The sequence below is a fragment of the Bactrocera neohumeralis genome, unplaced genomic scaffold, assembly GCF_024586455.1.
Source record: "Bactrocera neohumeralis isolate Rockhampton unplaced genomic scaffold, APGP_CSIRO_Bneo_wtdbg2-racon-allhic-juicebox.fasta_v2 cluster10, whole genome shotgun sequence".
Taxonomy (NCBI): Eukaryota; Metazoa; Arthropoda; class Insecta; order Diptera; family Tephritidae; genus Bactrocera; species Bactrocera neohumeralis.
In genome coordinates, this window is record NW_026089623.1 from 13304993 (window position 1) to 13320437 (window position 15445).

General features: G+C 32.6%; 2 protein-coding genes across 7 annotated transcripts in view; one reads left to right on the forward strand and one right to left on the reverse strand.

The window, feature by feature from the left end:
* The window catches only part of LOC126765255 (vitellogenin-like), a 60431-nt gene extending 49606 nt beyond the window's left edge, over positions 1-10825 (reverse strand). For 2 of the 5 annotated variants that reach the window (XM_050482950.1, XM_050482949.1), the window contains exons 1-3: positions 10485-10639; positions 993-1162; positions 176-933 (exon numbers count right to left, since the gene is read on the reverse strand). In XM_050482950.1, coding sequence (XP_050338907.1) covers positions 176-933; positions 993-1098 — 864 coding nt within the window. In that variant the 5' untranslated portion in view covers positions 1099-1162; positions 10485-10639. Of the gene's footprint in view, positions 1-175; positions 934-992; positions 1163-9726; positions 10054-10484; positions 10640-10758 lie in introns of those variants that run through there. The other 3 variants (XM_050482948.1, XM_050482946.1, XM_050482947.1) reach the window with 3 other exon arrangements.
* On the forward strand, positions 3275-5181 carry LOC126765312 (uncharacterized). 2 transcript variants are annotated; one of them, XM_050483032.1, is made up of 4 exons: positions 3275-3406; positions 3475-3573; positions 3632-3800; positions 3860-5181. In XM_050483032.1, the coding sequence occupies exons 1-4, from the start codon at positions 3383-3385 to the stop codon at positions 4372-4374; spliced, it is 807 nt and encodes a 268-aa protein (XP_050338989.1). In that variant the 5' UTR covers positions 3275-3382; the 3' UTR covers positions 4375-5181. The 2 variants fall into 2 exon arrangements, with proteins under 2 accessions (XP_050338989.1, XP_050338990.1); XM_050483033.1 differs by having other exon boundaries at positions 3635-3800.
* Positions 10826-15445: the final 4620 nt, after the last annotated feature.

The window sequence follows — 15445 nt, forward strand, 5'->3', positions numbered from 1 at the left end:
GTTTTGGGCCTCGATAATGCATTTGAGTTGTATAAGGCGGTAAGCCTGAGAATAATATTATCTTTACCGACTTTTTATAATCCTACCCATGTGGTAAAAGTGTACACGGAATCATTATCAAAAAAAACAGGGACAAATATAACTATTATTATATTTTAGAGAAAGAAGTACTTACATCACAGTAGCTTATAGAGTCAATTATTGGCCATAAAGCTTTGTCATCACGAAATCTGTATGGAGTAGACTGCAGTATAGAATTAGTTGAGTAGCGCTTCTGACATGTTTGCATATTTTTTGTCTTTCGAATCTTTATAAAAGCATTATTCACATCTTTTAATGTATACTGCACATTGCACTCTCCGGATGTATCGACTTCTGTTGTATTGAAATCGACATCAAACCGCAGCATTGTATTTTGAAAAATGGAGAGTATGCCTTTTTTCAAGTTTAAAGCCCAAACGGATTCTTGGAAGTTTGGGCATATTTCCGAAATAAGCCCATCGTTAAAAGAGAAACGTAACAAATGTTGTTTTAAATCTTTTGCCAGCTCAATACTTTTTGGATGCATATTAATAAAATTATCATTGGGTTCAGTATAACCTCTTGAATCTGTAAATTCCCCGTAATAATCATCTTCATTGAAGTTTTCGTTTCCGCTATTTGCATTATTACTGAATTCGTCATCCTTTGATTTACACTCATGATCCCAAAGTTTAACATCCGTGATTTGTAAAAATCCATCACAAGGCTTTGGAAAATATATGATAACGCTTGCTTTTAGGAAAAGGCTGGACGCATTATTGCCAGTACCGGAAAATTCTGTATTTAAGTCTACGTTATATTCGTATTTATATAAATTGTCATGAAAATTAAATTTTCTGAATGGCGTTTCACACTGTGGTTTTCCACAAATACTTGGATCACGAAAGGGATCTGTAATTTTTTAAAATTTATTCAAAATGTGTTAAACAATTATATAACATTATACATACTTTGATTAGCACTACTTCGTTGTGTATATAACAAAATCAAAATAGCCGTTAAAAGGTTTCGCATTATTTTACTTGCTATAATTCTCGAACAATTAAAACTTGCCATAATCTTCTACAATATCATAAGTCCTTATATAACTTATTTGCACCACGTCAAATATGCGCACAACCTGCAATAAAAGAAAAAATAATTAATATTTATATTATATTTATATATACAGTCAATCCCGGTTAAGTGCCACAACAAAATATATTGACTTGATGGTACTTAAAGAGAGAATGACCCTAACAGAATCCCGCTTAAGTACCATGTAGTACTTACGTTCTGTTTGTTAAAAATTTTATTTTTTAAATTTTGGTTGACTCTCGTACACACTGAGTAAAACGCAAAAGTATAAGAGGGATTGGTACTCAAGCGTAGTGGTAGGATTGACTGTATATCGATTTCAATGATAATATATTGAGCAGTTTTCTAATACGGTTCACTTAACTACGGCACCACGTAAAGTTAAGGTATGATCATGTTAGTCTTATATTAGGAGTTTTGAAATTTAAGGGTGATCCATTTCGAGTTTTCTCAAATTTTTAAGGAATAGACTTAGAAACTTAAAATTTAATGGGGAAGTGTTTATTATCATATGAAAGAACATTCTTTGGCATTTATTTTTTGAAGATTATCTCTTTCAAATGTTGGCCATGGCTACGTATCAGATGGTACATCCGTTGAATCCAATTTTCGATGACTAGTTTGTGGGACTGTCCGCATAGACCTTAGACTTTACATATTCCAAAGTGTTCTCTCAATAAATTCATTGATTCATGCGATGTGTGAGAAGTGACGCCGTCTCGTTAAAAGAAATCTCGCCGAGATCACGTGCTTCAATTTCAATCATTAAATAGTCGCATATCACAGCCCGATAACGGTCGCGATTACGCTTTCACCCGCATCATTTTTGAAGAAATGTGAGCCAATGATTCCTCCGGCCCACAAACCACATCAAACCTAGATGAAATAGGTCTTATCGCTCACCAAAATTTGGCTCGAAAACGACGGAGCTTTTTTGAACTTTTCAAGAGCTCATAGAGTAAAACGATGTCGCTTGGGAAGATCGAGCGGCTTCAGTTCTCGACGTGCTGGAATCAAAAATAAAGCATAAAAAGATCTCTTATCTATCAACACATTTTAGAAAACACCGGGATTTTCGTAAAAGCGATGTGGAGTTTAGCTCGGTGGTGACGAGACATGATTTTATGAATATGACTTCGGAATTGTCTATAAATCTAGAGAATAGCGTCCCAAAAATAGGCCGGAGTCTAAGAAAATAAAATTTGCTGAATTCATTGCCCTCGGACTTCTTAGCCGTACAGCAGTATGGAAGTAAACAATATTACTTACATACTTGTATTTCGATTTAATTTTTATATATATTAAGTTTGTCACGAAGTTTGTAACACCCAGAAGGAAGCGTCGGAGACCCTATAAAGTATATATATGTGATCAGTATGTCGAGCTGTCCGTCTGTCTGTATATGTATGAACGAGTCCCTCAGTTTTTAAGATATCGTTTTTGCAAACATCATTTTCTCTTCAAGAAGCTGCTCATTTGTCGGAACTGCCGATATCGGACCACTATAACATATAGCTACCATACAAACTGAACGATCGGAATCAAATTCTTGTATGGAAAACTTTTGCATTTGACAATGTATCTTCACAAAAGTTGGCACAGGTTATTTTCTAGGGCAACAATGTAATCTCCGAAGAAATTGTTCAGATCAGATTACTATGGTATATAGCTGCCATACAAACTGAAAGATCGGAAAAAAGTTCTTTTATGGAAAACTTTTGCATTTGACAAGATATATTCACGAAATTTGGTATGAGTTATTGCTCATAGAAATAATGTAATATCTTCCGTTCTAGAAGTTTTGCACTTGTTCACATGTAAGTTTAAACTATTTTATGTTATGAGATTAATTTTAGGAATTGTGTATATTTTAAGAGTTGCAAATTATTCTTTAACCAATATCTCTTTTTTCTCTTATTTCTTTCGTCATATGTACGTTAATGAGATGGGAAAAGTAATGTTTTGACCGAATTGGTATTGTTATATTTTCACTCATGATCGTTTTAAATATGAAAGATATCTACATATTTAGGGAGTTCACAAGTCGTACTATTTGTCGTATTTGGTCTATTGCGCTATTGTAATACAACAGTTGTAAAAGTTTTGTTTTTGTTTCGCAAGTAAAATTTTAATATCAGAATACAACTCTGAAAGGTATGTTTGCCTTGCTATTTGTGGATGCTATTCGATCAGCTGTTTCTATTTACATTCTGATTTTGTTAATTTGTCTGCAGGCTATTAGTTAAAATAATTAAAAACAAAAATGGAATCACCCCGAGATAATGACGTAAGTATTCTTGAATTAGAAGAAATATATGTAAACATGTATTACTAAATGACGTTTTTTAATTTCAGGTCAAAGCCAAGCGTATCCGTTGCAACCCACCCCGTAGATGGGCGGCAGCAGAAAAGAAGTCTCTAATTGAGTTTCTGTTGGAAAATCGGCAACTTGAGGTTTGTTTTTATTTCTTGAAATATTAAATTTAATAATTTGGAAACATCTATTTAACAGAAGCCGTCCGCTCAAGCTTACTATAAGCAGTTCTGCATGGCAAAAAATCTAACCATGGAGTGGAAGCTTGTGCGTTCTAAAGTGCGGAACATGAGAGTGAGCTACAACAAAGCGAAGACATGGGAAGGCTCGACGGGAGCAGGTAGCATGAGTGGCGAAACTATTAAAAGTGGGTATTTTAGATGTTTCAGTTGCCAATTTATTTGAATAACCTATATTTTATTTAAGGTACTCTACTAAAAATGTGCACTTTTTTTTACGAGCTCGAAGACATTTTTGGGAGCAGAGTTAGTGAATGTGCCGCAATCGAAGATACGATGACCGCTGAGTATTTGGATTTTGAAGGTGCTGTAGAAACTCAGATAGCAGTACCGATTGAAGAACCGGAGAGCTCCCAAGGCCCAGATTGTGTGTTACATTTAAATGGTAACGAAAGTTCTGCCGAAATTAGTTGTACGCCAAGTACGAGCCGTAAGGGCATATACAGCAGAACGGGGGTTTCGGAAATAATGAAACTCCAAGCCGAAGTCATTAGTTTCAAGAAAGAAAAACTAGAAGCAGAATTGGCAGCAAGAGACAGGGAGTTAGTTATAAGGGAAAGAGAATTGGTGTTAAAAGAAAAGAATTTTGATTTGAAAGAAAGGAATTTTAAAAGCGAAGAAAAGCTGAAAGTTCCTGAGCTCGAAATGAAAGAGCGATTAGCTATGGAAGAGCTTAAGCTTAAATATAAACAATTATTTTAACGTAACTTAAATGATTTAAGGTAATATAGTGGCGAGCACAAATGAGTATATGTATAGTGATTTTTCTTACAATATTCGCAATGCTTTTCATGATAAATTTTTTCATAAATTTTTTAAACGAATTAGTTCAAAAAGCATATAAATCAAAATTTCAAACATTTTACAACATTTATAAAAATCCAACAAACTCCCATATGAACTTTTAAGAAATTTTTGAGTAAGTTACAAATCCGTCAGCAAAAAATGATCTAAAATCAACGGAAATTTTAAGGCACTTGAAACTTGGCATAATAATCTAAAATAAAATTTGTAACTTACTCGAAAATTTCTTAAAAGTTCATATGGGAGTTTGTTGGATTTTTATAAATGTTGTAAAATGTTTGAAATTTTGATTTATATGCTTTTTGAACTAATTCGTTTGAAAAATTTATGAAAAAATTTGTCATGAAAAGCATTGCGAATATTGTAAGAAAAATCACTATACATATACTCATTTGTGCTCGCCACTGTAATAGAGTTTAATTTAATTTAATATATTGAATTTGATTTTGTTTAAATTAAAAAATGAATTTCGTTAACTTATATTTTTATTTATACATTCAATTAATTAATGTTACGCCTGAAGTGCCAGAAAATAGTTTTAAGAAACAACCGAAAGCTCTGTAATAACGCTGCGATAGTCCGGAGTTTAAATATGTAAACATTTTAAATACATAAGGTGTTCGACATATCTAAAACAACAAAATTTAATGTAATAATTTTTTATAAAAGTATAGCTCATTCTATAATATAAACCATACAAATAAAAGTTTCAAGCTTTTTACGAAATTCACAAATATTTAATTGTGTAATTTATATTATAGAATGAGCTATATTTTAATAAAAAAAATATTGAAAATAAATTAGTAAACGTAAGTTCCAAACAGTATTACATTGAATTTTGGTGTTTTAGATATGACGAACACTTAGATATATACGATTTTATAAAATATATAAATGCTGTAATTTATAAAATAAATATTTGTTTACTTTTCTATAAAAGCTAAAAAACAAAAGAAAACAAACAATCCGACAAAAGTACGTATGTGTACATCTATATATATATATATATATATATATATATCTAACCAAACAATTTAAATGAAATAAAATTTGTCTGATTTAGTGAAATTAATCGTTTATTTTTTGTAACATTTGAAAGCATAGCGTCATACCGAATTCTGTACAGGTAAAGTAGAGGGTAATACTAGTAGGTAAAGTTAATTTTTTTATTTCAATGAATATTTATATAAGTAAAAACGTTAAACAATAGGATGGTTTTGAATAAAGTTCAGTAGACTATGTCTAAGGTTTGTTGATGGTAATAAATTCACACTGGGTTCCACGCTGCTTTCATGATATTCGTTGTTGAAATTTATAAAAATGTTGTGCAAAATACAACAGACCATTATCCACTCATTACACTCTCTCTTGTTTTGGATAGTGTGCAATCTGAACTTGAGTTCTTTTAGATTTGAAAATTTTTCTTCCAAGGCCCCAAAACAATTTTCAATACGTACGCGGTATTTGGAAAAGTATTTATTGAAATTTTCTCTTTCTTCTCTGCTATATTCTGTACTATTTTGCCGAAACGGGGTTACTAAAAATGGCTTTAATGGATATGCACTATCTCCAGCTATCCATTGCGAGGTTGAAAAAAATCTATTGGGATGTTTTGAGAGGAAACATCCCGAGAACATTTTCGCATCATGAACACTTCCCGGCGAACCAAGTGTAAGTTGTCTTATGCGTAGCTGATGATCACAAATAACTTGAATTTTTGCAGAATATTGGCGCTTACGGGAAAAAATATTTCGTGATTCCTCACAGGTGCTTCGGCCAACTTAATTTCAGACCCATCAATGTATCCAACACACCCAGGCATTTCCTTTTCTGTTGCTGCAATAAGCTTTAATCGCTCCCTTTCATCGGGCCAGTATAAAAACCTTTGTTTCAAGTTAATAATAGCATTAAAAACTCGCCTGGTTACGATCTGAATGGTACCGCCATCTCCTATACCAAACAAGGATGCCACTTTACGAACCGAAAGTCCTTCACCTGATGATCCTAATCGAAAAAGGCCGATCTTAAGTTGTGTATCGATCGAAAGTTGTGCTGCGTTATAATCATTTCGAAACACATCATCATCTTTTATTAAGTTTAGAAGGTAAGCAAATTCTGTTTGGTTTAAGCGCATCATTTGGCAAAATCTGTTTTCGTCAAAATGCTTTAATACATTCCGCTCCCAATGGTTCGACTTAGGAACTCCTAAGTGAGCACTTCAGCGATTGTTCAATAATATAAGCATATTCACTCTAAATTGTTCATCCACTTCTTCCTGCTCATCGTCATCACCTAAAAGAATTACATTTGCAAAAAATTTTTGGAGGAAATAATGGACAACTTACTTAATTCCAACATGAGTATGTCTTGTAAGTATTTTTCGCAAATTGCAGCTATTAATTTGCTCTTTTCACTTCTTCTAGGCATTTTAATTTTTATAAATTTTTTTTGTTTTGTTTGAATCAGCTGATTAATTGCAGAAATAGCGCATGCAATAGTGCATTAAATAGTACAGGGCGCCCACAAGATTCGTTTTACAACTATCATAATTTAATAGGCAATAGACCAAATACCACAAATAGTACGACTTGTGAACTCCCTATTTATAATTTTAATCGTATTTAAATTCATATCCCAGGAAAATTAGTATATTCAGAAAAGAGGGACAAATGTTTACGTAAAACACTCTCGCAATCTTATTAAGATATTTTGATTTTTTTAATGATAACTTCAGGTTAGATGGGGTAGAGGTTTGGTGCCAAAAGTTAAGATAGTCCTCATATTCAGTTAATCTCTAAACCATAAATTTTGATTGAGATAGGCGATACCTCAGCAAAGTATTGTTATATTCAGTTTCGGTGTTGAAATTATGCGATATCTGTCCTTCCGCTTTGCGGCCACATTTAGTTCCGAAAAGAAAAATAAGACAGAAAGAAGTACTATCACGAGTTTAATTCTTATAAATTACTGTAGTAACAGAAAACTTAGATCACGAGTTTAATTCTTATAAATTACTGTAGTAACAGAAAACTTAGATCTACTTACTTATTTTTCGAAAATTTTGTTTGGTGGTTTGTTACGTTATATTTGAGCTTAAAAATCTAAGTTGTTGAAATTCTTCTTCTTATTAAGGTTATGTAACACATTACTCTAAAATTTATACCATATACGGGGTCATATTCGGGTCTACGGAAAATTTAAAACTTTTGTTAATGCAATCATGTGAACTGTTCATGTGTTTATGGTCAAACACAATTATTTAGCATAAATTCATTATTAAATAAGCCTTCATTTGTTTGTGTCCCTTAAATTCTTTTGTTACTTTTATAATTAATTTAAACAATAGTAACTTATAAAATAACAATATTTAATGAACTTGTTAGCTGTTACCCGACTTGTACGGAATGAGACTTATAGAAAATAAATTAGTTTGTTCTTTAATGGATGAAGTGTTGTATTTCGTCAAGTTCTAGTGTTAAATAATATGTATAATTTGATTTGGAAGGAAAAACTAAAATCTTTAGAGCAGTCCTTGTCTTACTGGTAGTAGCCTTATGTCGAAGGATAATGTAGCAGTTGCTTAAGAGTTATAAGGAACCTTAAGACTCCTTTACATCAGCAATTATTACCATATACATATGAGTAAGCAGCAAATGTACCGGGCAAATTCAATATACAAGAAAATTGGAGCTATGTATAATGCATAAGCTAATAATTATTAACATATAATTAAATATTAAACAAAATTAAATCAGACAAAGCATATATGTATATGTATTTAAAAGTAGTGTGTCAGTTGTTTTCAGAACTCTTATATATTAAAACTATGTTATTATAAAATATCAAAATAACAAAACGAGTTTAGAAGCTTGTGAGATATGTATATAAAATTTATTAGAGAGCCGGACAACACCTAAATTTCAGAATTTTTTAGTCGACACTATGAACCTATTCTGACCGTATCAAATTCTATTCCTCTTTTATAGTGAAACACCAACATTTCACCATGAAGTAATTTAACGATCTATTTAAAATTTTGTCATAGAAAGTGCATGTGATTTAGTCCTATTTCTCTTATTTTTAATTTTTAGTATAGAGGAGTCTTAATAATGATACTCAACATATTTTGATTTAGTCGATCAGTTACTGAGTTATAAGATTTTAACTAAATGTTGACGGTACAACCTCCTTTATCCAATCTGTACAAACTTCGGTGTAAAATTTAATGCTTCTTTTGCAAGTTAGAACACTTTTTATAGCTTCCAATAGTTTTCTAAACAAGGTAAAATTGAACTGGTCTCGTCCGATCAATTTGATATTTATAATTTTATATTAGACTTAGGTGTTAAAAATATCCGGACAAATGTTGGGAGGATATGAAAATAATAACAAAGATAGAAAAGCTTAGAAATAATTATGATAACTTTATACGACTATACCACAGCTTGCTGTCAAACACACATGTTACACAACTTGGATAAAAAACAAAAATTTATTTTTTAATGGTCCCAAGTCAATGAAAATATCAAATTAAATTTTGGACATGTACATAGATAATAAGCACTCTTGTTTATAAATTAAGAATTTTGAAATTCGCATACTTGGACAGCCCTATTTGCAACACCCACATGTACTATATAAACATATACATACATATAATGAAAAGATGAAAGTTTATGAATCAAATATTTGTTCCACAAGTTTGACGTCTGTACTTGTATGTCTTTTGCCATATTATGAACATGCTTTCATTACTAAAAAATATGCCTATTCGAAGCTTATATTATTTGTTTGAATTTGGCAGATAATAATTGCGTTCATTTGTTACTATTTAATTTTTATTTTTCATTAACTTATCTGGAACAGAAATATGAATATTGGAAAATGTTATAACACAATGACGAAGTGTACTATCTGACAAAAAAAACTTTAATATAAATCTTTATTATCCCCGTAAAAAAATCTCATGAGCCACTACAAGCCTAAAAATGCTTAATCCTTTATTGACTTCATCGAACTTAATTTTTTTCGATTTTGCCTCTGTTTTGGAGCTCTGATCGCTAGATTGTTGGGCATTTCCAATACCTATTAACAAACGCACGACGAGAGCCACCAGTGATGATGCATTTGATGAATGTAGGCTCAAGATAAGTTGTCAAGTATTTCTTTTGCTACCTTCTCTCGACGTCGTTTTAGCAAAAGATTAAAGTATTTTTTTATAAGTGTGGCATTGAAGTGCTTCATACGTACCCCACCATAAGAGATGTTGAGATGATGCATTTCAAGCACTGTTTCTTTAATTTTTCGATGTTGTCGTCATTAATAGAAGTGGATGTGGCGACTCGTATGAAATAGCTTTGCGATTATTTTACGAGATGGTTGTATATTTTGTGCCACTCAAATAGTTCTTCAGTTCATATCAAAAGTCGCCAGACAAACTTTTCGCGTTTTAATAAAATAGCTATCAAACATACATTAATTTACATATGGAAATCAAACTTCACACGAACGTTATTCCAATCAACCGGGATATGAGAGTATTATTCTTTTTCACCGATTAAGCATCTTTGCATCTCTATGATTTCATTATAAATAACAACGGTACAAATGATTCACAAATAAATTGGTAAACCCCATTTTTAATTTCCAAATAGATAATCGTACTATTAAAACTTAATGTGTAAACTTATAACTTTTATCATCACTTCATCAAATTTTATTGACTCATCTACTATATCTCAACAAAGTAGCGAACAACGTGTCCTACAACTGACATGAAATAGCGCTTTGTAATGGGATATTTAGGAGTTTTAGTTAAAGCATTTAGTATAATATTATCATTATATATTTTCGCATTTATAAATTTGATTAGAGCGAAATTGCTATATTTTTGATAAACAATATTTTAGTTTAATGCACTCACAATGAACTATCATATAAAAATAAAAGTTTCAGCATTTGTGTAATTATTACGATAATTGAAATAGTTATCTTCTTCATTTATGTACCTGCATTTAAGGATGTTAATACAATATTTAATTATTCAAAACATGTTCACCAAAACTAAATCACTAGTTAAAATATTTTACTGAAACTGCACGAACTATTTGATATAAAAACCAATTCACGACTGAACAAACATGCACATAATCTAGAGAGAACTGTGACCATATTGATGCTTGAATGTTTAGAAAAGTTAAAGAGATAATACAATATAATAGAGATAAAAATAGACTCATCCACAAAAAATAAAACTCTCGCATAAAATGAGAATTTACTAACTTTTTAATATAAGTCAAAAAGAATGTGGGAAAGTACACTAACACAATGTCAAGGTCAGTTTAGCAAATGTATATCCGTAGTCATAATCGGTTTAAGTTTTATCCGTTAATTTATTGTTTATTAATTTTTCGTATTTAGTAGAAACACAATTTGTATAACTCATCTCGCTATTCATATTTGACATATTAGTCAGAAATTGATGTAATTACTGGATCTACATTCTACCATTCAGAGTTGCAATTTTTTTAACTCAAATTTAGCCTTTTCAAAAAATTTGATTTTTATACACTTGTAATATGTTGCTACAGAATATAATACCTTTGTTTACCTAACGGATATATGTATCACCTTAACTTAATCGTGATAGATATAGGGTTACAAGTGATCAGGACGATGACCGTGCGTCTGACCAAGAAAGCTGTAACTTGAGTAAGAATTAAGATATCTTGTTGGATCTTGGTAATGGCAAAAAATTAAGGCAGAGTTTGTGGATGGGCGTAATCGGACCACTTCCCCGCCGGCCGGCACTCTATTTGGACTAATGTACGTATCTTCTAAGCCACTTAAACTCTAGTTTATATAAATTCGCTTAATACAAATCCCTTTTGTCATTGTAAAAATGGATGAAATCAGAAGATATTCCCATCCACTGCCCATATAAAGGTACTGTTAAAAACTACTAAAAGTGCGATAAATCAATGACTAACAAGTAAGGAAGGGCTAAGTTCGGGTATCACCGAACATTTTATACTCTCGCATGATAAAGAGATAATCGAGATTTCATTATCCGTCATTTACATATTTTTCAAATACCGTATTTGTGTAAAGTTGTATTCCGCTATCATCATTGGTTCATAATGTATATACGAAATATCAACCATATTTCGTACATGTCATCAGGGTGTTAAGAAAATATTATATACCGAATTTCATTGAAATCGGTAAAGTAGTTCCTGAGATATGGTTTTTGGTTCATAAGTGGGTGACGCCACACCCACTTTCAATTTTTAAAAAAAGCCTAGGCGCAGCTTCCTTCTGCCATTTCTTTTGTAAAATTTAGTGTTTCTGACGTTTTTTGTTAGTCGGTTAACGCGCTTTTAGTGATTTTCAACATAACCTTTGTGTGGGAGGTGGGCGTGGTTATTAACCGATTTCTTCCATTTTTGAACTGTATATGGAAATGTTTGAAGAAACGACTCTATAAAGTTTGGTTGACATAGCTGTAGTAGTTTCCGAGATATGTACAAAAAACTTAGTAGGGGGCGGGGCCACGCCCACTTTTCCAAAAAAAATACTTCCAAATATGCCCCTCCCTAATGTGATCCTTTGTGCCAAATTTCACTTTAATATCTTTATTTATGGCTTAGTTATGACACTTTATAGGTTTTCGGTTTTCGCCATTTTGTGGGCGTGGCAGTGGGCCGATTTTGCCCATCTTCTTATGGAGCCAAGAAATACGTGTACCAAGTTTCATCATGATATCTCAATTTTTACTCAAGTTACAGCTTACACGGACGGACGGACAGACAGACATCCGGATTTCAACTCTCCTCGTCACCCTGATGACTTTGGTATATATAGACCTATATCTGACTCTTTTAGTTTTAGGACTTACAAACAACCGTTATGTGAACAAAACTATATTACTCTCCTTAGCAACTTTGTTGCGAGAGTATAAAAATGACAGAGACATAAAATTATACACTTGAGATGGCAAAAATTGGTCCAGGCATGGGATACACAATTGTATCTCTGTGTGTGGAATCTTAATAGTATGTGGTACTGGCAAAAACAGATAAATCGGGACGATACTACTCCTATTCCCTTAAGAGAAAAAGAAATGTGGTGTCGTGGGACACCAGGTAGGAACGAAGTTCCTTCGGATAATGTAGAATCGATACAATTTGCAAAAAAAATTGTGCTTAATTTTATATAGGTTTTCCTGATTTTTCTCTCAAATTTCGCTAATTAGTTTTTATTTAAGTACAGATAAGTATTAAGAAAATTTAGTATTTTAAGAAATAATGAATTACGCAAAATAAAAATATAATTCAAATTATATCTAACTAAAACACTAAAATAACAAAAAATATATCTCTTTATTTTTGTTTGACACCATAAAATTACATAGGAACAAGTAAGGAAGGGCTAAGTTCGGGTGTCACCGAACATTTTATACTCTCGCATGGTAAAGTGATAATCGAGATTTCATAATACGTCATTTACATATTTTTCAAATACCGTATTTTTGTAAAGTTTTATTCCGCTATCATCATTGGTTCCTAATGTTTATACTCGTATTATACAGAGAAGGCATCAGATGGAATTCAAAATAGCTTTATATTGGAAGAAGGCGTGGTTGTGAACCGATTTCACCCATATTCCGTACATGTCATCAGGGTGTTAAGAAAATATTATATACCGAATTTCATTGAAATCGGTCTAGTAGCTCCTGAGATATGGTTCTTGGTCCATAAGTGGGCGGCGCCACGCCCATTTTCAATTTTTAAAAAAAGCCTGGGTGCAGCTTCCTTCTGACACTTCTTCCGTAAAATTTAGTGTTTCTGACGTTTTTTGTTAGTCGGTTAACGCACTTTTAGTGATTTTCAACATAACCTTTGTATGGGAGGTGGGCGTGGTTATTATCCGATTCCTTCCATTTTTGAACTGTATATAGAAATACCTGAAGAAAACGACTCTGTAGACTTTGGTTGACATAGCTATAGTAGTTTCCGAGATATGTACAAAAAACTTAGTAGGGGCGGGGCCACGCCCACTTTTCCAAAACAATTGCGTCCAAATATGCCCCTCCCTAATGCGATCCTTTGTGCCAAATTTCACTTTAATATCTTTATTTATGGCTTAGTTATGACACTTTATAGGTTTTCGGTTTCCGCCATTTTGTGGGCGTGGCAGTGGGCCGATTTTGCCCATCTTCGAACTTGACCTTCTTATGGAGCCAAGGAATACGTGTACCAAGTTTCATCATGATATCTCAATTTTTACTCAAGTTACAGCTTGCACGGACGGACGGACAGACGGACGGACAGACGGACGGACGGACAGACAGACATCCGGATTTCGACTCTACTCGTCACCCTGATCACTTTGGTATATATAACCCTATATCTGACTCTTTTAGTTTTAGGACTTACAAACAACCGTTATGTGAACAAAACTATAATACTCTCGTTAGCAACATTGTTGCGAGAGTATAAAAATAGAAATAATTGCAAATGACAAAAACAGTTTATTATTAATATTATTATTATAAGTAATACTTATTAATCAGTTTCGTCATTGAATTCTATTGCTGAAACTATTGGCTTGTGGTAACTAAAATATGATACATATGTTTGTGATTCTATTTTATGCAAATACCTCGAAAAAACAGCATCAATAGTAGTACCGTATTCCGTTGTCGATTCTTTTGGATTGTTATTTATAAGTAATTTAAATTTTTCTAAAAGAAATGTTCTTAGTGGTTGTGATTTGTCATCTGCAAAATTTACATTGAAATCTCCAGATAAAACCATTGGAAGCTGATGGAAGTTTCCACCAAGTATTTCAGAAACCTCATCAGTATATTCAATAAGCGCTCGATGGATGAAATGTTTTACATCTTCAATTTTTGTATTTGGTGAAATGTAGACTATTACCATGACATGATCTGTACAAATGTAATGTTTCAAATGATAAAGGTAACATTTTGGAAGTTGGAATTTTAAGAGCTGTATGAACTGTTGTACCATTAATTGCCACAGCAGCTTTGCCAGTTGAAGCGCAAGTTATGTAAGCATTGCAGTAACCATCATTGTCAGTAAATCTGTTGTAAATTTCCATTCTAAGTTTAATAACAAAAGTCTTCCCACTACCAGCTGGACCAGTAAAGAAAACTTGAAGCGGCACTTGATGTGGAGTTAGCAAATGATGAATAATGTTCATTAATAGATCTTTTTGTTTTGTATTTGCCGATCTCATCAATTCGCAGAAATGTTGAGTGTCCATCAAGTTTTCTCTTTGTTTTGCAACAGCACCAAGTTTGCTAAGTGCTGCATTTTGCAAATCAGCATTGATTGTAGAATCCGGATATTGCGCTATCAATGCATAAGGATCATTTTCGAAGACAATATTGGCATGTTCTTGTTCATCTTCATCATCAGCATCTTCGTCTTCTTTTCCTCTACACAACTGTCTACAAATTTCAAGGGTTTTTTCCATACCTAAGTTGGACTCAAACTCTTTTCTGCGTTTTAAGATTAAATCTTTGTTATCTTCATATATTTGTATATATTTATTATCAGCAAGAGCGTCGATATTTTCACTTTTAAAAGGAATATGCAGTAGGGTGGGTCGATTCCGGACTTTTTTCGATTCGGGATTTCTAATAGTGCGGAAAAGTTGCCATAGTACTTCCTGATTCCAATGCAACTTTTTGTTTTGAGATCGGATTGCATCTTCAACCCCAACTCCGGCCTTGAAATTTTGGAAATTCGCTTAAAATCGTGAAATTGTCTACCTAGCGCCTGAAATACGCATCTCATGGCAAAATGTATGAAACAAAAGTTATTTGTCACGTCATTTGCTACCGAAATGGTATATGTGATCATGGCCGTAGGACGAACCGTTCCCGAGATACGAGCGAAAATGCGGCGCGCCACAGCGCAAGGTGAAAATTGTTGCAGCT